Here is a 26,906-nt window from a genome sequence, read left to right as displayed (position 1 = left end):
CGTCTGCGAATAGCCCATCAAAAGGAGAACAGGAATATAGACTTTTGAAAATTGAAAAGCGTCCCTATACATTACTTTAATCATACTATGGTATTCTTGACTATTCCACATTGAAATTTACTTTTTCAGGCTGTAGCCTCCTCAAAAATTGATTGAATACAATTAATTGTGAATAAATACAATATTGAATTATAAATAATTATACAATTGAACTATTTCAATACCCTTATGAAGATAAATTATACAATCTGTGTTATTAGAATAATAAAAGTCAAGGGTTCTAGTCCAAGCGTGATCATTTTAACTTTCTCCTATGAATTTCTCATTTAGCTGAAGTAATTGATTTATAAATCAATTAGACCCTAGGTAAAAGAATAATATAAGTAAATAAAATAAAAAATTTCTTACTAAAGAGAAAGGATGTGATGTCTATGATAATAGCATGGATTGAAAATGATGTCGTCCATTCTATTTGTTTAGCAATCAATTTTTATTACAGCCTTATCCACAAAATGCCTTGATGGGACAGTATTAGCTAAATTAAAATAGTCTATGATACATGATCAAAGAACAAACTTTCTTATTGATTTTTTATATTTAAAAACATTATTTTTTCATCCTGGATATTAGTGTAGCCCTTTAAATAAGAATCAAGAAAACTACGCCAAATAATGCACTGGCCATGACAAACAACCGTAGCTATTATCCATTTTGTTCACGAAGACAAGAAAAACGATAGTCCTAGGATAATAAAAAGCTATCTTTTCTATAACGAATTTGAATCTGTAACTATAATTTCATTTGGCTTTGACGTAAATCATTCCACTATTCATTTAGCTTTCAATGCATCCACTGTGTCGTCAAACAGACAGCAATATTTTTTTGGATCCTATTAGACAAATGGACAAAGCCTATCACTAACAGAGTGGCTCTTAATCACGATTGAATTATTGTTCACTGAGATTTATCACATTGAATAACTTCCACTTTGAAACTTGGTTAGAAAGACGATCTTAGTTTAATAAAAGCCAAATACACACAGTTCCACGAAATATTTAGTAGATCATAACGAATCACAACATTTTTCCATTAATTAGCCTTCAATGGTAACAAAGTCTGATTAAAAACTGAAAATTGTTTAAGGATATGCATGAATAAGCGATTATACGATATTTTTGTCATTAACCAAATAATTAATAATAAATTTTACCTTCACTATAGTATTTAAGAATGATGCTATTCCATCGAGATTAGAATCTGTGCAATCAAGATTCTCTACATTCCATGATTAAAATAGAGCAATGTTACAGCTAGGATTTCTCGTTCAAAAATAGTTCAACAACAGAAATATTCAATAGCAGTAATATATAGCATGTCCATTAAAAAATGAAATTGAATTACGCTGCTAACTATAATTGCTCGACTGAAGGGTATCGGCATTATCAAGCAGAATCAATTTGTAATTAGAATCTTGCTCGAATGGATCTCCAATTCGTTACGATAATAGCTCATGACGTATCTAATTCTAAAATTTCCTCTTAACACTTTCTTAACACTATGTCTCACAGTAAATATTATATCGAAATACATGGAATTAAGAATCCCATTTCCTGTCTACCAACACGTACTAATGAGATGGGCGACTATTTAGCTATGCCAAGCATTCTATTCGTTCTAAATGCAAATTAAAGGTTTTTTAGTCTAGCATAGCATGGTCAACTAGAGCATGGTCAATTATGTATAGAAATGATGGGGTTCAACTAGGATACTTCCATTAGTTCCACCCTTAATGGCATATAAGTGATACGTATATAGAGTAAATCGAACTTGACTCGTTGAGTAATTTATTCCACCTATCTAAATAACACATCATGCAATCAAGCTTAGAAATTGCCTTGAAATTCCTCTTCAATGGTATGTGTAAATTGGTAAAATCAATCTGGTAGAAAATAAACAACAAGGTTTCAAGATTGCTCTAGTTTGGATCAAAATCCCAATTTCTTAGGAGCTGATTAGCTGAATGGTTGCAATAGTATATATAGAACATTGAAGTAAAATTATTCACTTTTATCATAGAAACAGTTGGTTTATTCAAATTACGCTAGAGTAAAGCGTTATTTCAATTCTAACCATGGATTGTTGATCAGTTTTAGAGTCGTTTATTTGAATATAAATCAGTAAAATACTCATATACCATCTATTCCTGCTACTGATAGAGTATACGAGTATAATGGTCACATAGAGTGTAGAATAATGTAGCAGCAAAGAATCCATCATAATTGATCATGCATACGGTGCTGTTTCTTACCAAATTATCATGAATTATTTTTAAATACATTATGATATCAGTTACTATCTCTGGGAAAGGCATTTTTGAAGTTGAAATTGCAAAAATTTGTTAGACATATTGAAATGACAACAAATTTATCTAGAATAAGAACTAAAGATAAAGTCTGCTATCGCCAACACGGTAGTCAATATCAACTTGAGACCTCATAGTCTAGATTTTTAGTGCTTCTTATTGACTACATCTACTGTTTTATCAAGATTAGGTCGTAAAAATTGCGAAATAAGCATCTTCATGCTCATCTTTTATTTCCCGTCCGAATACAGTAGATCAATCACAAAAGATGGAGACATATAAAATACGAGGATAGAATTAAAGATAAATTACAGCAAAGAAGTAGCTGGGAAAATTCTTACATAAAGTTTCATCTTAATATTTTTTAAGGCCCTTCTTTAAAATTAAAATCATTGATAGTAATCTATTTACTATTATCTTATTTACATGTTGAACTTGAAAGTATCAGATCAGACCAAATAGTATTTCTAAGCAACATCTTCAATCTCGATGGGAACTTCATTTAATGTAGCATGAATAACAATTTTATCACGTCGGCGCTTAAAAAGAGCTTCAGTAGATTTACTTTTGGCAATAACAATCTTAGGAACTTGTAAACTTTGATTGCAAGATGGAAAGCGAACATCTTGGACAGTATTACTTCTATGCATTGGAAGTAACGAGTTCCTAAATTTAGTGATTGATAGAGAACGGCGCCGAAATGATCTTGATCTCCGCTCCGACATAGACACTATAATCGATCTTTCACTCATACTTTTCTTGAACAAATTACGTACACCAGTAATAAAATTACGATTAAATATACTATAGATGATTGGATTTGCAGCCGAATTGAAAAATGTTAGCCATGTGAAGATTAATCGAACTGATAAGGATAATGTTTTAACTTTGAATATAATTAGGAACTTATTGACCAATGACGGCATCCAACAAAACATAAATACACCTACCACAATCATGACAGTTTTCGTTGTTTTGGTTATTTTAGGCCGCCCTTTAGGTAAATCACCAACACTTAAATGAATTACTTTACGTACACTTTGGCGAGCATAAATAAAGATGACTAAATAACATGTAGTAATAATAAATATTTCTAAGACAACGTAGAAACCAATTATAGAGATTATAACGTTATTCTGTTGAACTTGCAATGGATCTAACCAACAATAGGACATTCCATGAAGAAATTCATAACGACCGAGGCCATATTTCTGTAAACCAAGCAATGGAATAGTAGATGCCACGGTAGCAAATAGCCATGAGAAAGCAATAGTACCAATAATGACAGCTGTTGTTACTATTGAATTATAACGCAAGGATAGAAAAATGGAGATAAAACGATCAGCAGTAATTGCTAATATAGTCACTGTCGAAGCACCAACTAAAACTGTAATTGCTGATCCTTGAGCAACACAGGCAATCCGAGGGTAAATATCTTTTTGGCATATAAATGCAATTAGGGTAGGAAACATGATAACTAAACCAACTAAAAAATCGGCCACTGCCAAATTAGCCATAAGCATACCAGCATTAGTATGAAGTGGACGATTACGAATAATAACTGTAATCACCAAGCTGTTGCCAATTAACGATAGTAACGTTGCTAGTGTTAATATAATTGAACAGATAATAATTTGAGTATTAGATAGTGGATCGTCTGTCAGATTACCATAATTATAAACTAATGAAAAATTATCTTCCATCGCTGCAATTTAATTTATTCCAGGTTATCCTTCGGTTGTGATTGTTGGAATAACAAAGCAAAAGATTGACGATCAAAGAAGTTCTATACTCGATGTAGATGGATGTAAAATATGACCCAGTATCTTGTAATACGGCTATACGGCTTCTACTTTCCTATATCAATATACCTTGACTGTTTAATTTTAGCAATAGCTGAATAGTTGCCACAATATCAATAGTGCAAAGAATGAACAAACGTCATTAAAAGGAAAAAATTCTCTATTCAGTGATGTCAAATTTTAGGTCTAGAACACTCAAAGCTTTTTGTTAATGGTTATCCACAGCAACTTTGTGTTGAAAAGCCTGCTTTCTCTCACCAAGAAGGTATTCTTCCAGTTATACAGTTGGAATCAATCTTTTTTCAATCTAATATAAAACCACATCAATAATGCTAACCAATCACATGAATAATAGATGCCAGAAGAGAACGTAATTTCAAAGATTTCTTGCAAGGTAATTATACCCAGTATCGATTTTGTACCATCTTGGTTATAGCAATTTCATAATCCATCCAAAAAATAACATATAATAACAAATTAATAAACTGTCTACCTGTGCAATAGTTGAATTTCGGGTAATAACAACAGCAATTATAATTATAATGATTACTTTACCTTAGTTCCAATCCAAGTGTTCTACTGTCGCTGTGGTAAAGTATTTATTTAATTTGTGTATAAATCGATATTGCGTTATGAAAATAGTAGTAAAGTAAAACTAATTATTACTTGCTAAAAATGCTTGATTTCCAATTCTATGAAGGCGGAAAAGTGCTAGAAAACATAGATGATATGGATTGTACACGATATTCAAATAGATGGATGAAATAAACCAAGGGCAATTCCAATTTTACCGGTTTGCAATATTCAATGCCCTAACAGAGTAATCGATATCCAAATTATTAAAATAAAAAATTAAACATCTGCAAATTTCTATCTTAAAAAATCAAACAATGTAGAAAAATGATCGCAAATGAGGAGAAAAAAAATTATCATCGATTAATTAATTCGTAATATTGTCGGTTACATGATAACTTACTTTACTAATAATGATTTCTATTTTCTTGCCTTAATTATCGTTAATGTCTACATCTAAAAAATTTCTGATAAATAAAATTAATAACTATCAATACGATAGTTATATAGTCCGATGTTTTTATTGTCAGCAATTTAATTTCACTCATTCAATACAGAAGACTAACGGTATTGATCGATTCCTTGAATATTATACGTCTTACAAATTGATTGTTAAGCAAGATGGATTGAAGATGAATATAATTGGTATCAATACTTTAATCTATCCCCTCCCATCTTCAATATGATTATGTAGAACTGTATTGCATTATCTTGACTATATATAGTAAATAGAAAAGAAATATATCCAAATCATTCCTATAATATAATCAGTTCAATAGGGTAAAGTGTCAACAAAATAGAATACATAAGGGCGAGAATAACGTCATAGTCAATTGATTTTTAATTGTATAATGGCTTGCTTTTCATGTTAACTGGATCAAAATCAATGAAATACGATAGAATAGGTAGATCGATATCAATAGACATCATAATTAATGACAGACATAATAAATAAAAAAATAAAAGCATTGATCAATACCCTTACAAGGCGTAATTGATTTTAGTTAATTATTTTCTACTAGTAATGTATATCTTCACCGATGCAGTTCACATGGATGACTATGTCGGGTGAATATCAACCTATCCAATGTAATAGATATATTAAAAAATATATTCAATCCGCTACAATTAAGATCTAAACATCTAATCTAATTCTAGTACACTATTTTCAAACAAATTCTCAAGCTATTTTTAACATACTGTAATTGCTTGCTCATCACGTAAAAAGAATTTCTGCTTCTCTGTTTTTAATCTCGCAAATTATAAAATGAAAACCAGGTTTTCTTCCCATGAACAACGCCCAGTTTTGAATCGAAATCAAACTGAATTACATTCAATTAGCATAAGATAGCCATTATTTATAACTTTCCGATTATTTATTTGTACTAAAGTACAGCATACCTTTCATTCTAAGTAGCTACAATATCAGAAAACTGTTGTAAAGCATCATTGTTGTTGCGTCTACTCCAGTCTTATTCTAACAGTTTAGCTATGTAGACTAATGCATTTATGATTTTTTATTATCTATAATCTTTTCCAGTAAAATACTAAAAGAAGCTGACAGTAAACCTTGCAATGACTAAAGGCTATATGCTTTACACAAGTTCAAAGATCGGATCATTAGAAAAAGATCACCTTTTACTATTTTGATTGATCTGTATGATACTATAGGCTATAGGATGCGCATAAGAGTACAATAATAATCTGCCTAATAACTCATCTCCTTCGAATCAGAAGTGGGGATAAAAAAAAACGAATTAAAGAGTAAATTGCAAATATTCCTTGAACTTTGATGTAATTAAATCACCATGATTATGTCGGGTAATTGGATCTCATAGGTTATAAATAGGTAGACCTAATCAATATTTTGTACGATAGTATTAAAATTAAATTTTAAATTTCTAGAAAAGAAAATGATTCAACCGCATGATTAATAATACACGTTATATACACACATACGTATATATAGTACATTACATGGTCTTATAATAGATTGATTATATTAATTACGATACATTAAGCTCAATTCTACCAGTTTGGTAAGCTGCATCAATGTAGCCTACTATCAATAACATCATCACTTAAATATTATCGTATCAGAATTATCGTCGTCTGTCAAATTCACTAGTCACAAATAAGATAGGCCATCACTAGCGTATTATCAATTATTACAATCTTAAATCTATTATTGCCGGTACTAAATGATAGATTTATATAATTTTCCGACAACATCTCCTTCATTTTCAGTTTAAATTAATTGGAACAGATTTTATCGTAGCATCATCCATTAGTAATTACTGTCTAGTCATCATGAACTCTTTCAATTCGCGTCTAAGGTATTAGCAAAATTTAAAAAATCCACTATGTGTCCTCATTAATTTATTCATTTCCTAACTACAATACCAATGATAGTACCCTATAAATGACATTATAATTGTAAACATTTGATTGAAGCTTTACTATCAAATAAGCTAATACTTACCTGAAACCCTACATCATTCTATCTACAAGCTCAGATAGATTAATGAGTTATGGATAAAATAGCCTCTGGTAATGTATAAATTATATTGAAAGTAAAGAAATTTTCAAAAATTTTAAATAATAGCTTTCATGAACCAATGATATGACCTTAATAATTATTGTTTATGTGTACCATTGTTTGGTCGCATTCTGTTGCTTGATCCATTTTCAAAAATATACGAAAGAAAAGTTAATTCCGTAGAATATAATATTGTTATTTTAATTTTGGAAATAAAACTGGACAAATACAGCCGAAATCATATCCTGACAACTTAATTAGCAATCAATCAACCGTATCATATCATCCTTTGAAATTATAAAAGCATTACTGAATTTTATCTACATCGATTATATGCGTATAAAAACATTATTGAATATGTAATAAAGGATTATTTTTAGTTTTAGACTTATCACATCTAAACTCCGAGAAACTACACTGGAATCTCATGAAATATTATCATGATAATTTAAACAATCCGATTAATTTAAAATATACTACTATTAATGCAATATTTTATAACCTTTAAATAGTTAGCTATCATTTCCTTAGCAATTAAAAGGAAATAAATATGGCATCAGCTCTTTAGAACCGATTTTGGGACGAAAAACATCTATAATGAGAGTGTCATCTAGAAACTCACCTCGAAGGCGATTTAGCCATCATTTAGTTTCCTAATCATACGGTTATTTACATAAAAAGTAGCCGCAGCAGCTGAAATATATTGCAGTAGAAAGAATTAATCCGCCTACCATATTCAATATGGGGAAGTCTACTTTAATTGAAAAATTAAATATATAATAAGCATTGAACATTTTACAAGTCATTATTTGTAGTATTCAAGTGTAATTCGCATTATACAAGACGAAATATTGAAAAGCAATAAAAGAAAGTTATATAAATATACTGTAAGGAGAATGCGCAACAATATAATCAAGGCAGTGTATCATGTTTTCTGAAAACTATTGACGTAAAAAGACAATTGTGATGCCATTAATCCCTTCGTTTATATTTTTCTCTACCAATTAACTAATGCTTCACGCAAGGAACATAATGTGCGAATATATAGTCATATGCAAATACATCGGCAGGGAATGATATGTAGTTAATATGATTAGCATTCTCTTTGCATTTATCCTTATTATATCAATTGACTATTACATCACATCTAGAAATTGTATCCTTCCGTGTAGTAGTAGTTTCTAACTGGAAAAATGATCAAAATGATTATTAATCCGGAAGAATGTATTCGTGTGTAATTTACTATCACATCACGTAGACGTACTGCACAAGTAGATACGATAAATGGAGATAAGTTTCAATTAATTATACATGTTATTTATTATTAGCAATCACGTTGAATATATTCCCCTTCAATTCCCTACTACGTACTGTTAGGAAATAAAGATATACAAGTAACTTGCTAACTTTAGAATTCGTAGATAAAGAGTATTTAAATTATGCCACACCTACTATGTAGTAATTTTTCAATCAACATTATAAAGTAAATCTGTTAAATATTTCTTCTAGAATTAACAAAGGTATCAAAAAATCTTTCGGCATATAAATTAGAGGTTGTAGGTGCGTCGTGAAAACCAATTACTGCTGTTAGTTTGTCGTTAGTAGTAAGATTTCTAATAGCTTTACCGGTATATCAGAAAATAACTGAACTTTTTAATAAATAGTTGTGCTTTATACTTAGTCAATTGCATGAAGTATTTTCAAAAGCAGATATTTTTAGCTAATGCGACATACTTGCATATTATCAGCTTAAATCATCAATATTGATTGCGACCGAAATTTAGAGCTTTAGTTGATATTTGTCTAAGCAATCTTACTCAAGATTCAATGACTGTCACATAGCATACATACAGTATAAACGAATTAAATAGCCATTAATATATGGCTAGCTAGTTTAGTAATTTCAATTATAAACCAGCGGCGACATTACGCTATCTTTATCTCCAATTCCAAATATTAAAGTTACTTTCTACTTAGCAAAATCTTCAATGTTATCACTTGATTTAAGTAATTGTTTGTTTCCATTTCCTTTTAAATTAGAGTAAACTGAATTCATTAAGCTTGACTAATCTGGACTCAATAACACTGATTTTTATAATACTTAATAAAATAGCAGTATGATATGCATCATTACATTTTATGAAGTATTTGTATTAACTAAAATATAATACTTAGTTTACCCAAAATCTCATCTTAAAATTGATTTGGCATACCCTACGATAATTATTAATGCCAACTACCATTATACACTATCTAGAGGGCTATTATGCCTTTCTTATCCTTTCAATGACTGAAATGTAAATAAAATTATTTTTAAATGTTGGGAGGAAGTAAAGCATCATAAAAAAGTCGTTGTATACAATTATAAGTATATAACATATGTTGTAAATTATTTAAGAAATTTTTAAATAAAAAATCATAAATGATCTTCCATCTAATTTTCATTTCAGTCAAGGTGCTTATACATAATAGATTGACTACCAAGATCAGTGCTACTATGCTAGCTAATTAACGATAGCATCATTCGACAGCATAAAAACATACGAAATTATGATACACCCACAATTAGAAGAATACTGTACAAGAAGCCTCCGTTATCCACGGATGTCTTTACTGTCTTTTTGAATAGGTGCTCTTTGATTATTAAGCGTACTAGCAAGTTATCCTATTTAGGCGACTGATTGATCTTATTTGCTAACTTATGGAAACTTTTCAATTTGATACGGTACTAGCAGCAGTAGTGAATCACATTATGCCAATTTTTAGAGATCACCATTATTAGTAGTATACCAACTTTGGTTAAAACTATATCCTACTTTACTACTGTTTAAATAAATAAGAGTATTATATTATAATATTATTATCTCACATAAGCTATAATTAATACAGTGCATGCTGCCAAAATTGCCTAGACAGCTTGCGATTTACTCATAGAGCTTATTCTCAATCTTTAGTTAATATAAATATACTTTGAACAAATCTATCTACATTCTTTTAGCGTCTATTATACATCTGCTGCAGTACTCTTGTATACATTTGTAAATTATATTATGAAAGCAACCACGCAAAAGGTCTTAATGGGATAACTACAAAATTAGCTCATTCACTAGTAGACATAATTATCAAAATATAGGAAGTAATACAATGGATTATATTATGATACGAGTTTATGTATGTTAGCAACCTTAACAAGTAGTAAGCAAGCCTAATTCAACACCTATCCAATAATGCAGATAATAACGCTTGATTCTTTGGTCAATCTTACTTTAATAAACAAAGTGGAACTAAGCATTTATACCCAATAGTAATATCCGGTTAAAGAAAATAATTAAGTACCGGTCTACGCTTATAAAGAAGTCACTGAAGCGTACACGAAATACTTACACTTCATTTCATGATTACTAACATTGTTTCAGGGAGGATATTGATCCTTTAACCTGCCTGTATTATGATATAATACTGTATGATGTACGCGGCAAGATAATTTTGTAAACTAGTCTCAAGTAACTTTACACAGTATTATACATAATTCGTTTATCCTTACAAGAAACGTAGTATGAGGACAGCTATTATGAGTAAGATGCAATGCTATTTTATGAGAAAAATCTCATTTAATTGACAATATTGACATATAGTCTAGCACTTAAATTCAATAAATCTTTTCCCTAATCAATTAGGCCAGATTTCCTACTCAGTCACAAATAATACCACTAGTGGCTAATTATTATTGTCTGAAATATCAAAATTGGCTTAAATCGTCACCTACGCAATCCCCTAACAGGATGTATACTGTAAATGTGAGAGCGTAACTATAAATAAGCTATTATAGATTATTTTACTTTAATGTATTCCTGTGTTCATGGAATAGGCTCATAAATTGCTTAAAAAACGAATAATATTAAGAGCGATACTTAAAAACATTTTTCCATGCCTCTAGGTTACTTAGCGAAGAATAGATTTGACCCTAATCATATTTACTATTTGCATAAAAGCTTATACTCTTTCTTTTAGTAGAATTTCTAACGGCTACTATAGCCATACAGGAAGGCAATTGCGAACGTCAGTGGAGTATTATTAATCACCCAGTAGTCTTATAGAAAGTTACTCTCGGATGTTTACTCTTGTTTTTTTTTTAGTACTTCAAAGAGTAAAGTAGCATTAGTTTCCTTCCTTCTTAATTATGTTGGGTGCATCCGCAGCAAATTAAGTCCAACAGTTAAAACTTTGACGAATCTCATTTTTCGTTTACGGCTTATTTGCTACAATCTGAATCCCGTATACCATTTAACTGATCAAATTCAGACCTGCTATTGACTGTAATCATTACTAAAGTACTTGCAGATTTGGTGGAATTTAGCTGGGAATCGCGTAAATTCGCGTATTTAGCAATAGTACTGTGCTGGGATGACCTAAGCCCTATGTAGAACCCCGTTCTCTTAATCATTCTTAGTTACAATAATTGGTTATTAGCTGTATATGCATTACAATACGGTAATCATGGGATATTATCTTGAGTATCACAGTAAAACATTTACTGAATCTTGCGACAAAATACCCGCAAAGGTATTTTGGGTGTTCTTAAGCCTGAATTACTTGTCAAGATTAATACTCTGGCAATCATAAACATTTTTTTGCCAATCATTGTCGGTTTATCCAATGGATGGGTGCTTTGATGAGATCTTATACGACGCGTATAGTAGTGTTACGTCAGGTACCTAAAATCGAAACAAAACAGTAGCTCTATTTAATTAATGCTTGCATTTTCAATAGGCAGCCTTGTACTGTCAGCTGCCGCAAATGACAAGGATTTTGTAACTACTGAAAAAGAAGGCATGATTCTGTTTTATGGTATTCTACACTGTTTAATTATCCATTCTTTCTTTCGGTCGTTCTAAGTAATGGGTAATTTTTTTAATATTATGCGATGGCTATATTTTCTATAAATTTAAAAGTGATATCATTTTACTATATCAGCATCACCTATAGTGTCACTAGCTACAGTAGCTCATTTTATTAAAGGCATATAATTAACCATGACGTTTATGATGCGTAAATATCAACACAAAATTAAGAAAGTTTTGAAATGCGCAAATCAATTTATTAAAGGCATAAATTCTTGAAAAAGACGTAACATGGCCATAAATATACAAGTAATCCAATCATCGAGAATTAACAAGCATATGCTAGTCGCACATCCATCATTCATAGTCGAACTCTATAACCTCGATACAAGATATTTTATTGGAAACTATTTTTCAGCTGTACATAAAGAGTTACAATTACCAAGAATTAACTGCAACGACTTTACCGAAAAATGATTTGTAAATTATGTCACTTTGAGTACAAGACGTAAGTTTATAATAATTGAATGGTATACAGAATAATTTATCTAGATGCCTATTACGCAAGAATGTTCTCCAAATTGCAGTAGTATAAAATAGTGCCTAAAGAACATTAACTTTGAAGACGTTTTACGCTATATATTATGGAACAATCCAAATAAAGTTTACTACCTTAAGACTGTAGTAAACAAGTTTAGTTTTAAATATAACAGAATAACTCAATAGTAGAGTTTCTACTTGAATAGCAAAGTAACCAAACGGTTCATCATGAGCGGTTTCTTGCAGTATTAACGCATAATCGTATTCGTTACTTATTGATCGAGATATGGTATCACCACTTTGGTAGCAACGGGAATGAAAAGTCTACATAACTATAATGTTTATAAGTAAATCATACCAGGTTTATATCTATATATCATGTTGGTTCTACAATTTTATAGTACTTGTAAACCGGTCTAGTACCATTGAAAGATTGTAATAAATGCGATGGCGATCAAGGCCTGTTATCCAGACGTACTCTGGTCTGAGTTTCCATCCGAACTAGGTTCACCTCTTTGTTTCATAACTTCAGGAAGATCAGGCGGCTGCGTTAAAGGAGCTATATTCAATGGTTCGAATTCTCCATCTAATAGTAAAATCATAACATATGGAGCAAGACAAAGAATTAAAGGAAAAGGATATAAACTCAAGAATTTATTCTTATATTTTGGGGTAACTATTGAAATCGTATTATAGATGTATGAATGAATATAGCATTTAGATTTAACATTAGGCCCAAAATTTTATCAATACTAAAAACAACTAGTAGGCTATCAGATTTGTAATTCAATTGAAGCAGCAGGATTTACAATAAGCAGTATTACGTCCAATAAGTAGATCAATAATAATATCGTGTTCACCATAACCAACTTTAATATGTCAAGAGATAGCAACCTCACCCTAACGTACAATACACAAGTTGGAACTAAAAAAAATACCTAACATTTCAGTAAATCATAACATTCACGAGCAATTAGAATTGAACTCGTGTTAAGACTTTAAAATTAATCTTAAATGAAGTACCTTCGCCACGAAACGCTAAACCAAGAAAAGCAGGTTCCTGAGCACGAGCGGTGCTTGTACTAAAGCCACAATCGCTCAAGAGTTTACTATCGTCTAGAATTTCATCCCCTTTGAACAATCGTTGATCTTCAGGGTTTACTTTCGTAACACCATCGATTATTTTCTTTAAATCCAACACTGTATTAGTCTCCTTACAATCGGTAAATAAAGTTAACTTCTGTCGTCTAATCATGAAAAAAATATCCTAGTATAACGGAATAAAGCGCACAGTCAGTATGGTGTAAGAAAGATGAGGACGACTTGTTAGCATACAACATGGGCTAGTATAGTTGGAGTTACCATGTATTCTCGAATTGAACCTATGCTAGATCATGGATGTGATGATGTTTATTATTATTATTATTATTATTGTATGAACGCGATAAGATTGACATGTAGCCGAGTGTTATTACTCCTCTTCAGGCTCAGCGTTGTACTTTTCAAATTGACTATGGCATAAACGTTATCAGCGTTCCCTAAAGCTACTGTATTTCAGTCGTGCATCCTATATTATAACATGGCAGATACTTTCTAGTTAAAGTGACAAATTTTGCTGATTCAGAATGGAAACGTTACGTGAACAGATACGCGTCTATACAGTACAATGGATATGGTAACTGATGATAGAGAAAAGCAACCACCGTTTGATAATCAAGTTAATAGTAGGAATAGTCTACGAACGTTATCACACAGAGAAGCTGATTGCATCAGCTTGCGATTGTCAATGCAGTAGGTTGGCAGTCGTTATACTGTAAGAGGAGACTAAAATATGTTCCATTACTGAAGCACTACAATGAAAAATATTGCAATTTTGCTGGATTATACAGGCGTAAAACTTTATTCATCTTGTGCATAGCCATCCTAGGACAGTACAAATGGTAATACGAGCCAATAAATTCATTTAGCACGTGCAGTACAGTCGGAATTTTGACTCCTCTTTCTCGGACTATGTTGATTGTAAGACCTACCCATATCATCAAGTTTAGCGCTACGAAGACAAATTGCTGTCTTATGAAAGGAATAGACCTATCCAACAATGTAGCTGCTATACAAGTTGGGTTCATGATGTAAAGTGATGATGTACCTTGAATTTCTCAAAATGTCAAGGTTGATGGAATAAGCAAGCTATAGCTGGTTGTGTCAACTCAGCTTCACTATCATTGTAATTGTTTTAAGGCTAAACTTGGCAGGCGATTTACAGGGACATTACAACACTGTACAACATTGAGTGTACAGTGGATCAAGAAAGATATTGACTTGCTGATGGAATAGTGCATAGAAGATGGCAGCACCAGCACTCATCATGGTGTAATCCATCCTGACCAAAGGATGATGTAAAAATCGTCACATCGACTGTCAATTACAATCTAAATTGTAATTATACGAAGCACTGGCTATGATTGATTGATTGATTGGATATGGATCAACCTCTGACGATGGCAGTCATCGAGTTGGTATACGTATTCTGTGGCTCACCGGTAGTATGATGGGGAGTGCGGTTATCGCACGATTCATGTCTGTATTACCATTTTGATACTACAGTCTATCACTGCAAGTAGTGTAGAATGCTACATGATCATGATCATGCAAGGAGGGAATGTCTTTGACTGTACACTACCAACATAGTATGTAAATTGCGCTTTGCGCCTTGACGCTAATCCAATCTGTAGTCCAAGTCAAGTTGAGTCAAGCATACGGTGAGCATTTGCTAAGATAGATTATCATGATAGTCGACTTATGGTAACCTCTACAGTCGTTGGTTTCTAGTCCTATTACAGATGATGACCTTGTCTATTTCATAGACACATCCATGTCTATGAAATACTGTGGTAAAGTAACGTATGAATGTATGATGAATGATCCTGTGATGATGTACACCCAATCATTTGAATTGGATTGGACTGGAGGAAATGAAATGACGCAAAAGTCACAAGTTTACTGCATGACCAGGAGTATTTGAATCATCGTTGATGAATGCTTGCATACAATCAACCGACTTTGTCAGCAAATGCAAGTATCAATCTTACCATTTCGTCTCAAGGAAGTGATTTATTTTCTTATCCAGTATACGGTTACACGATTGTACCGTTGGGATATTCCAAATGAATGATGCAATGTTTTCCAATTTGCGGTGCGATCGCGCTGGCTACTGTCAAGCCTTGCTTCCAACTTGAAATCCCAATCAAGATGGATGATGATGATAAATCGACTGGATGTTGCAGACTAGTACAGTACTTACTGTACAACCACCCACAGTATCCACTTGAGCGGTACTGTACACTGTACACTGTACACTGTACCGTCCAGTGGTACTTTGTTGTTTGTTGTAGTTACTGTGGTCTGATTGTATCTCCAAGTTGAAATCAAAATTTAGTACTGTAGTTAACTGTCATTGTATCTCTAGGCTATCCAAGTTGCTATAGCTATGTTTCCAGGTTTTGATGACTACAGTACAATACTATATGGACATCCTTACTATCCAAGTTGAAATCAAAATTTAGTAGTGAACTGTCATCGCATCTCTAGCCTATCCAAGTTGCTATGGCTATGTTTCCAGGTTTTGATGACTACAGTACAATACTGTATGGACATCCTTACACTACTGTACGTGACCATACTGTTCATTGTACTCTACCTAATGTACTGCACACTCAGTAGTTACTGACTCTGAGTAACAGTACTATATACTGTACTGTACACTGTACAGTACTGTAGTCATGGCCCCTGGATACAGTACTCGACTACAGTACTCTACACTGTAAAGTCTACACTGTACACTGTACGCTGTACAGTACAGTACGGTGTGAGCCAGTTCTCTTTAGAGTGCTATTAGGCAAAATAAATTGTAGTAAAGTTGCAAAATTTGCCTTAAATTCTATACATACAGATAGATGAAACAGTACAGTATAGTGAGTGAGTGATGCTACCTGCATTCAATACACTTGCTGACGTGTGTTATGGCTATGTTTCCAGGTTTTGATGACTACAGTACAATACTGCATGGACATCCTTACACCGCTGTACAGTACAGTACTGTACTGCACACTCAGTAGTTACTGACTCTAAGTAACAGTACTATATACTGTACTGTACTGTACAGTGTACTGTACAGTAATGTAGTCATGGCCCCTGGATACAGTACTCTGCTACAGTACTCTACACTGTAAAGCCTACACTGTACACTGTACGCTGTACTGTACAATACGCTATTTTCCTGACGCTCTACAGTACTGTGTATAGTGAGTGAGTGATGCTACCTGCATTCAACACACTTGCTGACGTGTGTTATGGCTGTGTTTCCAGGTTTTGATGACTACAGTACAATACTGCATGGACATCCTTACACCACTGTACTGTACGTGATCATACTGTTCATTGTACTCTACCTAATGTACTACACACTCAGTAGTCACTGACTCTAAGTAACAGTACTATATACTGTACTATACTGTAGTCATGGCCCCTGGATACAGTACTGTACTCTACACTGTAAAGTCTACACTGTACGCTGTACAACACGCTATTTTCCTGACGCTCTACTGTATACTGTATAGTGAGTGAGTGAGTGATGCTACCTGCATTCAACACACTTGCTGACGTGTGCTATGGGTTACTGTACTGCATGTTTCCAGGTTTTGTTGACTACAGTACAGTGCAATAATGTATAGACATCCTTACACTACTGTACTGTACGTGACCATACTGTTCATTGTACTCTACCTAATGTACTGCACACTCAGTAGTCACTGACTCTAAGTAACAGTACTATATACTGTACTGTAGTCATGGCCCCTGGATACAGTACAGTACACTGTACAGTACTCTACACTGTACAGTACAGTACAACACGCTATTTTCCTGACGCTCTACTGTACTGTATAGTGAGTGAGTGAGTGATGCTAGCTGCATTCAACATACTGTACTTGCTGACGTATGGGTTACTGTACTGTACGTTTCCAGGTTTTGATGACTACAGTACAGTACAGTACAATACTGTACCAGTACTAATGCTTTACAGTAGTCACTGACCCTAAGTTACAGTACTATATACTGTACTGTAGTGTACGCTATACTGTACTGTACAGTACAGTACATACAGTACTGTACAACACGCTATTTTCCCTACGCTCTTTGGTGAGTGATGCTACCTGCATTCAACACACTTGCTGACGTACAACAGTGGTGGGGTCAATCAGCCGCGTACGACCACCACACTGGAAGATGGCGTCCGCCAGTTCGGCCTCTCACAATAATAGTAGTAATAACGCCGGAACCAACTCCAACACGGAAAGCAATGAAAATGAAGATAGTGCTCAAGCAAATTTCGAATGCAACATATGTCTGGATACAGCCAAAGATGCAGTAGTTAGTTTCTGTGGTCACTTGTTTTGGTAAGTATCACTTCTCATCATCGCTATCTTGGTAGCCAATATTGTTTCTTTCCACTCGACGTCCAATGCAGATACAACAGGGCAGAAACATCTTCCATTACCGAACACTCTGCAGTGCCAATCTATTTTTTCGCCCTGTTGTTACATCATAGATCGTATGTAGTCTTTCATGACAAACGATACAATAAGCTTGACGTAGATCGAGAGTTGCCAAGAGAAACGCATATCAAAGATATTTGTATCAATACCTACAGCAGTTGCCTTAGCTGTTGGCCGACGTAGGCAAATCAACTGATAGTCAAGCACGTAGGCTAAAGTTTAATCGTCAATGAATTGCAATAGCAGTGCTCGCCTTGAGATACAGTGTATAGTAATATCTCGACACCATAGTCTCTCTTTACTCTGAACGTCAATCCTTTGCCGGGTACTGTAGTTACAATTTCAATCTTATCCGTATGGTAGCGCAACACTTACACCTTGGAATCAAACCTATCTTTCCATGAATTAGTGAGTAACAGTAAAAATAGAAATGAACCAGTTTCGTCAACAGCGTATCACGTCATCATTGGTGGAGTTAACCTTGCACTGCAAGGCTTGCAGCATATTCGTTGTGTATTACGCGTAGGCTTGATGGGACTAGTGCAAATCTAGCTCTTCTTTTCGCCTACATCACACTACTGTAGTCAATTCGTAATCTCATCACATAATGCTGTACCGACTGGACTACATTTTGACACTATATCCATGGGGTACCCTAAATTCTCCACTACCGTATTAATATGGCAGTATTCGGTGATTGGCTCATCACGAAGCATCATCAATCAACTCATTGAAAGATTGAGGAGGATCAATTCCATTGATGATGCAGTAGATTCGGTTACGATAGGACAGACTTATTCGTAGCAAATGCTATTTTTTCATGAGCTGATACCGTATACAGACAACATTGACAACAGTAGCAACTTATTGTAATACATGTACTATACTCAAGCATTAAATTACAATATACTGTACACAGCGTAAATCCTGGTTATTACTACAGGAAAAGTAAGATCAATCATAACGTTACATAAAATAATAATTGCATTATTCTTAATCGAAAGAAGGGACACCATTTTATGAATCTGTTGACCAATACAGTACTCACTAGAAGTTAAGAAAAACTCATCTTGTAGATAGATACTATAGTCAATGCCCCAAGCAAGCTTTACTTGATGTGATTTCATTTACAAGAGCTGTTGTCAAAACTACCGCTATTGTACAGATTAGCCTACTGTACTGTCGTGACGTTGAAACTTAGTTGTGATTTCCTTGTTTCTTCTATTAACCGGTATCCGTCAATATCTTCGATCAATACTAGCTGGCCTTGCTTACACACGGTTAGTCGTAGCTCCATTGCAATCCACTTCGTATTGAACCCCTTTACTATAGATAGCGCTGCAATATTGAACTCTTTGAATTAACCCTTGCTAATCTTTCTTCCTTAGTGGCTAGAAACAAGGCCTAATAATAAAGTTTGTCCGGTATGTAAAGCAGCTATCAGTCGCGATAAAGTCATTCCGTTATATGGTCGTGGTTGCGCCAATCAAGACCCTAGGTATGCTACATAAAAATACTAATAAAAGGACTGCTAATATCCAGCTATGTTCAACAATTCGTTATGTTGTATGTTAATATGGTAACTTCTTCAGTAATTTAAGTGTTGTAGGGATTAGTGTCAGTACTGTAGATGAATGTTCCTAATGATACTTGATGTGTTCAGTTTTGATCTCAGGGGCAATATCGACATGCCAATAATTTCACTTTCATCATAATTTATAATTGTTATCATTTTTAGAGAGAAAACTCCTCCAAGGCCGTCAGGAATTAGGTCTGAGCCTGAAAATCAAGGGGTATATCTTTTATTGGCTAAACTATGATTTTTTTCACAATTCTCTCCAACTCCAATCAATGTCTTACTAGTGGTGATTGTCGCCGCGTTCCAATCAATTTACTAGTCAGATTACTTCAACAGATCCTTTGAAACAGACACGACTTTACTAGTAACAGAATAAGGCCTTAATATTACACACTGCTTCGGCAGCATGCTAATTACAGTAAGCGGCTAACACCTTTTCTTCTTTTTTTTCAGCCATTTCAAAATTTTTGGGGTGATAACTTTCAGGTTTCTTTCGGGATTGGCGCCTTTCCGTTTGGTTACTTTTCAACGGTAAGCACCAGTTCAAAGTTGTGCATAAGTACGATTTTACATAGTGGTGCCATAAGCACACCACCATGATTCATAGTTTATGACTAAAATTGTCAATCAATAACTTACCAACATTTTTATCCGTCTTATCATAGAACTTTGGAACAAATCATGGAGGTGATTTCATTCTTACATACTCAATACGGAAGTTGGAATATTGAAAATCTCTATGAGAACTAAATTTTATTGTCTAATTGATCTATGATTTACGTATAGCAGACCAACAACGTCCCCAAACAGAACAGGAGCAGAATGAGCGATTTTTATCAGAAGTTTTCTTTATGGTTGTTCTTATTTCGTTTTTCTTTCTCATGCTTGCCTAAACATACAATTCCTTTACAAAATGATTGGCTATAATGACGTCGATATCCTGTAAAAAATAAGCAACGGAGATGTTCAATTGATTATGGATTTAAATTCCTTCCATAACTGGGATTAAGATTATACTGTTTACGATTCTGAGGTATCCATAATTTATGTCTGAATCACTCATCTAAAAGGAGTGATTCATATTCAGTAGTATCCTTCTGTTGAGGATTTGATATTTGTTCAACAGAAGTAAACTATATGAGTATAGTACTGTAATTGCTGATCCAATATTGAGCCAAATCAACTATACATTGTTTGATTCATTACTATAAGAAGCTAAGAGTAGTTAACCTTAATGCCTACGTCAATGGCTGGAGCTTCAGTAATGTTTATACTTTGAAGTCAATCTAATATCATATCGGAGATATCTTGTAATTATATTATGAATTCTTGATTCCAATGGTTTGTATTAATTACCGCGCCAATGGTGCGCATTTCTAAACTATAATATATGCTTATTAGAGTTTACCATTTACGACATTACATATCAAATTTAAATTCATACAACATGTTACTGTAAGTACTGTTACACTTGTTACGGTTAAAATCGTAATTTTGCATAGCGCTATGCATATAATTACATAACAAAATATTCACTAAATGGACTCTTGATCCTACTATATTTAACGTATGCATCTTAAAATTTATTCGAAATATACCTATGTAAGTTACCTACAATCAACAGTGAATAGCTACCGTAAATACGCGTGCTGTACTGAACGTACATTTAATTAAATTCTAGATACAGTATGATAAAAGCAACTTGAGAGATAGCAGTCACTTGATTGGTTTATGAACAATTGCAATTCTAATAGTAAAAAACGTGTAAATGTATTGGGCAGTAGCGAGATTAAAAATCTTATCGTGGCTTATTAAATATGTGATAAATTACAATTTCAATTGTTAGGCAACATATGAAGGTCATCAGTTAGCTCTTCCTTTTCAGTCTCAAATTTACGAAATCTGTATTCAAAGATGCACACTCCATATTAAAGAAATTCCGTGTTTGACAGCTTGAAATTCGTTCCACTCCATTTTTTAACATTATCAATTCCATCTTTGTATTGTGTAGTGATCGCTTTCTTTTAATCGCTTCTGTATCTACGTAAATATCCGAACGAGTGTTAATATTTTTACAAAGGTAATAAAAATATTGATATTGAAAGCTGAGTCAGTTAATGTGGAACGGATTCGAAATTACATTTTCTAACAAATGTACGGTAGAGACCAGATTTGCGAGGTTTTTATATTTTAGAGAAAAACCGTGCGTCCTCAAGTGTTGTAGATTCCGTGTACTGCGGTTAGGGCTAGACGCTGTGTTTTAAAAGGAAAATTGGATATCAACAAAATACCTGTGATATGCAAAGAAATGAAACGATTGAGCGGACTGAGATTGATAACGGTATTAAGTTAATATAGTATTACCGAAGACACTAATTTAAGCTTTTTTATTTTGCGATACGTTTCTGAATACACGGGCACATCAAGAATGCTCGTTGTACGTAATGTATCCGTACAAGGAAGATGACAACTTGCAACTAAATAAACACGTACGCTTTATTAACTTAGTTCAATCATCAAAGTACTATAGTATCTAGTAAACTGGTATCTATATTACATTTATGTGCAAGTACATATTAGTTTGCGGGTAAATATTACACGATTGGCTACAGTGCTGAATTGTTATATGCTAGTAGCACTACGATTGAATGTATTATTAAATACCATCATTCATCATAATAAACTAGTAAACCTACCGTTCAAATACTTGAACTGGTCAGAAAAAGTGCTAGCTATGCCAGTGCTACTATGCGTATAATCGAATTATCTGCTATACATCGATAACTATGTATCCTACGTAATTAAATATTAATTCGGAAATTGAATCTTGCGGCATGCATATTTATTTATCATACTACTTTACTAGAAATTACTAGTAGTCCATGGTAGTACACTGTTGCAAATATGGCCTACGAATAAAGAAATGAATTGTGTAATAATTTGATCATTATTACATAATTATAATACTGGTGTCCTTCATACAGTGTATAATAAACTGAATAGACGACAATTAGTCCTATTGTACGCATGATTACATATGGTTTACGATATATAGAATTTGATTTGCCTTTCATAGCCGTTATTTACTACAGTTTTATCAAAGAAATAGTGTAATTTCGATTGCACGCCAATCCATACATACACAAGTGTATACGTTCACCTAGGCCCGGCCATTGTATAACATACTGCATATATTTTGATATTCACTATTTAATATGATACATTTATTTATTCACTGCAAGTTAATCTTGCGCCGTAGAAGTAATTAGTGCACAGAACAGTTTCAGCCAAGTGTAAGAAAAAAATATATATATCGAAGTGGTCGGGTCTAGTGTTCATTCCAGCGGAAAGTGAAATGTATGCTACTGCATAGACATTTATAATAAAAAAATAAAGACTAGAGCTAATCATGTTGGCGTGATTAATTTTAATGATTGGCCATTTTCGATCATTTTGTATAAAATATGCTTCTTTGAATTTTGTAATTATATCAACGTATGCAGCAGCATGCATAGGCATCAGCAATGAGATCACTTGTACATATAAAGCTCGTCTAATTCTAAAATACAGTATACGGTACTAAAGGACTAACTGTAAGTAAATTGTATTTTTTGTTGCGTATAAAAATTTGTATACGCGCATCACTCCAAGTCGTAGCACCAGTAAAATGGAACACTATGCGCTTCTATAAAATTATTATCCAAATTGGCCGATTGTATTCCTATTGCCCGAAGCAAGAACTTCGTATGTCACTGTCAAAAATGATGGCAGGGACTATGCAAGGAAAGGAAGGGAAGTAAACGGCGATAACATTGCACTAAAATGAGCTGCTAAAGCAGGCGCTGTCGGTGACTAGTTGTGTTTACATAGGAAATTGTCACGTACTTCTACTGTACTAAATAGTATGCGCGTCGATGAGAGCAGTCAGCAGGTTTAACCTGTATCAATCCATAACGAATAAATTAAATAATTTGTATCTAAACAAGCATGAACATGCCATTGGGAATCATGGAGGTCAAGAAAAGCTTAAGTTACTACTGTGTTGTTAAAATATCAACTACGACTCCAGCAGTACAGTATAACCTCCACCATATTCAAGAGGTTTAGCTCACGCATGATGGGAAACCGAGTGATTGACAGCTGATCTAATTAACACCATGACTCAGCGTGTTGGGCAACTGTGACGTAAGTTTGTCGCCTTTGGGTCTTTTTCTGCTAGGGTTCTGTATGGGTAATACCACCTACCAGAGGACATCATGTACTGAACACTGTCCAGTAGTGTAGTAGACCCGACGTACATGTTGAGGGGCAGGTACATTGTTGAGTGATGTCAAGCATAACACTTTTGAACTTATAGTAGTTTGGCGTTGTTGGCCAGTACTCCTACATGAAACACGATACTGCAAGTCCAGCACTCGATATCTGTCCGTCTGTAAATAGTTGGTATTTAAAGGCCTGATTGCAAGTTTGAACCTGCTGACGATTCTTGCTGCAGCAGCTCGTTGGAAACTAGGCTTGAGCGACCATTGCATATCCATCCAATCGGCATTATTTAGCATTTAGAGCGATTGGTAGCAAAAATTGGCTTTATCGTTGATCAATTACATGTTGGAAAATGAGCGCTGACAAAGTAATCGTGTATTCTTTCCCTCGTGCATCAGCTATCCCCAGCCAATCTCCATTTGTCCTCAAGTTGGAGACATTTTTGAGGATGGCTGATATCCAATATCAATGCGATCATCGAAGTAAATTTTCAAAAAAGGGCAAGATTCCTTGGATTCATTGTCAAGGAGACGCCGTGGCTGATTCATCATTTTGTGTAGAATATTTGCAGAAAAAATTCAATCGATTTCTTGATGCAGATTTAAGCGAGGAAGAGAAGGGTATTTCACGAGCATTCATGAAAATGATGGAAGAGAACACAATCTGGTAACGAGATGATTGTAATGATTGGCTATAATAGATACGATGACCGATTCGATATGCTACTAAGTAAATTGCTACACACCCACACGTTATAGGCTAAAGTTAAACAAGACCACGGTAGATTGAATTAACTTTATGAATTCATGAGTAAGGGATATCATACTGTCGTATTATTTGCAATCAAAAATTCCCAAATTGATGTGACAGCATGAAATGACTAATTTAACCTAAGGTATACAGTACATACAGTACATTGATGGAGTATCATCCAAATTAAGCTATACCCTTCGCATATTCCTTATGAATCGAATTTGTTGTATTAAATTGACCATCGTGTGCCAGCTGCACTAGAAGTACGCAGTAGAGCCACGACTAAAATCATGCATCGATAACTTGCGATACAGTATCCATGGCTTGAGATTGTACAACGCATACAAGTAGTGTAAATTAGCTTCTCTAATGAACTGCAAAATTATCTGTATTCACATAGGGCTACGATCGTTCAAGGGCGAATAGTGGAAAATTTTCCGTGGTTTTTGCAAGCAATTCATGTTCCTAAAGCTTTACACTTCCTCCTAAAGTTAACCCTACGGCGAAAAATTACAGGCTATATGTGGTCTCACGGCATTGGTAGGCACTCCAATGAGGAAATCCATAGCATTGGCGAGACCGATCTACATGCCTGTTCACAACTTCTTGGCAAAAAGCCATATTTTATGGGCGATCAGGCAACAGTAATCGATGCTACCATGTTTGGCTTTCTTGCACAGTTGCTATACGATATGCCTGATCATCACTGGACCACTGAGTTGCTTGTCAACAAGTACCCCAATTTGAGCCAATTCTGCGATCGGATGAAAAATAAATATTGGCCCGACTGGGACGAACTGTTAGTCAAAGGGAAAGGCGGCAGTTCCAAGTCCGATGGTAATGAAAACAATTTATAAGTACGGCTAACCCAATATCACCCCTTAATTCATATTGGTAACTGTAAAATTGATTAAAAAAACAGTATTGTGTTATCATCTAGCTATCGTAGTCAACGTTGACAAGTTTTTAGACCAATCTAGTTAAGCAATACAAGTGAAAGGCAGCATTACCGTTAATGAATTATCTGCCCACTAGCATCATTTGTAGCGATACATACTCGTATGTTACAGTGTGCACTTGCTACTGAAGTTCGAGTAAATCAGTCGATATTGAACGATTATTTCGGTTGATCATGTAGGAGATGCGAATCATTGTCATAATAATATTTATTTGAATTCGTATCGATTTAACATCTTTAATGCATATTAGCAGATCTTTCTTTGATTTATTATTCCAATAGTCTTCATGGAATTTGCTCTAACCTATTGTTTCTCATCATTGAATCATTAGTACAGTATCGCAATTCAAACAGGATAATTAAAACCAAAGTAGCCTCTTCTGTTGAATAATATACGTTAAGATCCAATCTCATTATATTATTGCAGATGCCATCGTATCTCGTTAAACTTTCTCATTTCACCAAATGGCTCTGTATCTTGTATTCCTCTTTCAGTTCGTATTCTATGAATTTATCCAGTGCTATACTTGTTAACGTTGGTAAATTGTTACAATAAAATAACATTAATTCAGCAACTGTTGCAAAGTATGCTATAAATCAGAGCTGACATCCTACAGTACAAGATAGAATGATCCTTGATATGCCTAATTTTCTTCATTAATCTATGAATGAATTATCAATTGATATAATATACTTCCATGTAGACATCCTTAATCTACAATATGACTTAATTTCTCATAAATTTGACATATTTTCATTCTTAGAACTTTGTCTACTACTTATTGTGTCTTGTACTTCCTGTACGTCAGCAAACTTCAATATAATGCGCTTAAATTGATTGTCGATGTAATTCTTTTGCGGCTTTTACACTATTGAAAGAGATTAATATTGTCCAAAGACAAATTCATGCCAATAATGTAAAGAATTACGAAAATGACCAATCGATCATTTTAATATCGGCGATAGTCATCAATGCTTACAGTAGTCTTGTAATCAGCAAGACACGCCGCTGACAATCGTGAAGAATTACTGTGCAAACATCCATATACACTACTATATTATATTATAGTTCTACTGTCCAGTAGAATCCATGACAACAACTCTGAATAATGACGTCTTTATATTGTAATTATTGTCCATTAAA

General features: G+C 33.8%; 4 protein-coding genes across 4 annotated transcripts; 2 read left to right on the top strand and 2 right to left on the bottom strand.

The window, feature by feature from the left end:
• Window positions 1–2,829: 2,829 nt before the first annotated feature.
• Window positions 2,830–4,065, bottom strand: TRIADDRAFT_59248 (uncharacterized protein; the record flags this gene model as incomplete). Its single annotated transcript, XM_002115218.1, has 1 exon — window positions 2,830–4,065. The coding sequence occupies one exon, from the start codon at window positions 4,063–4,065 to the stop codon at window positions 2,830–2,832; it is 1,236 nt and encodes a 411-aa protein (XP_002115254.1).
• An 8,459-nt stretch (window positions 4,066–12,524) lies between these two features.
• On the bottom strand, window positions 12,525–14,783 carry TRIADDRAFT_59247 (uncharacterized protein; the record flags this gene model as incomplete). The annotated part of the gene is made up of 4 exons (XM_002115217.1): window positions 12,525–12,535; window positions 13,136–13,243; window positions 13,681–13,924; window positions 14,688–14,783. 4 exons carry the CDS (start codon window positions 14,781–14,783, stop codon window positions 12,525–12,527), a joined length of 459 nt encoding a protein of 152 aa, XP_002115253.1.
• A 3,157-nt stretch (window positions 14,784–17,940) lies between these two features.
• TRIADDRAFT_50677 (uncharacterized protein) lies at window positions 17,941–20,681 on the top strand (the record flags this gene model as incomplete). The annotated part of the gene is made up of 7 exons (XM_002115344.1): window positions 17,941–18,110; window positions 19,471–19,489; window positions 19,598–19,707; window positions 19,948–20,002; window positions 20,242–20,319; window positions 20,454–20,475; window positions 20,575–20,681. 7 exons carry the CDS (start codon window positions 17,941–17,943, stop codon window positions 20,679–20,681), a joined length of 561 nt encoding a protein of 186 aa, XP_002115380.1.
• Window positions 20,682–24,403: 3,722 nt separating this feature from the next.
• On the top strand, window positions 24,404–25,661 carry TRIADDRAFT_59245 (uncharacterized protein; the record flags this gene model as incomplete). Its single annotated transcript, XM_002115343.1, has 2 exons — window positions 24,404–24,717; window positions 25,205–25,661. The coding sequence occupies 2 exons, from the start codon at window positions 24,404–24,406 to the stop codon at window positions 25,659–25,661; spliced, it is 771 nt and encodes a 256-aa protein (XP_002115379.1).
• Between the last annotated feature and the right edge of the window lie 1,245 nt (window positions 25,662–26,906).

Source organism: Trichoplax adhaerens, genomic scaffold (genome assembly GCF_000150275.1).
Source record: "Trichoplax adhaerens TRIADscaffold_10 genomic scaffold, whole genome shotgun sequence".
NCBI classification, from domain to species: domain Eukaryota; kingdom Metazoa; phylum Placozoa; class Uniplacotomia; order Trichoplacea; family Trichoplacidae; genus Trichoplax; species Trichoplax adhaerens.
This window is presented reverse-complemented; position numbering and strand designations above follow the sequence as displayed.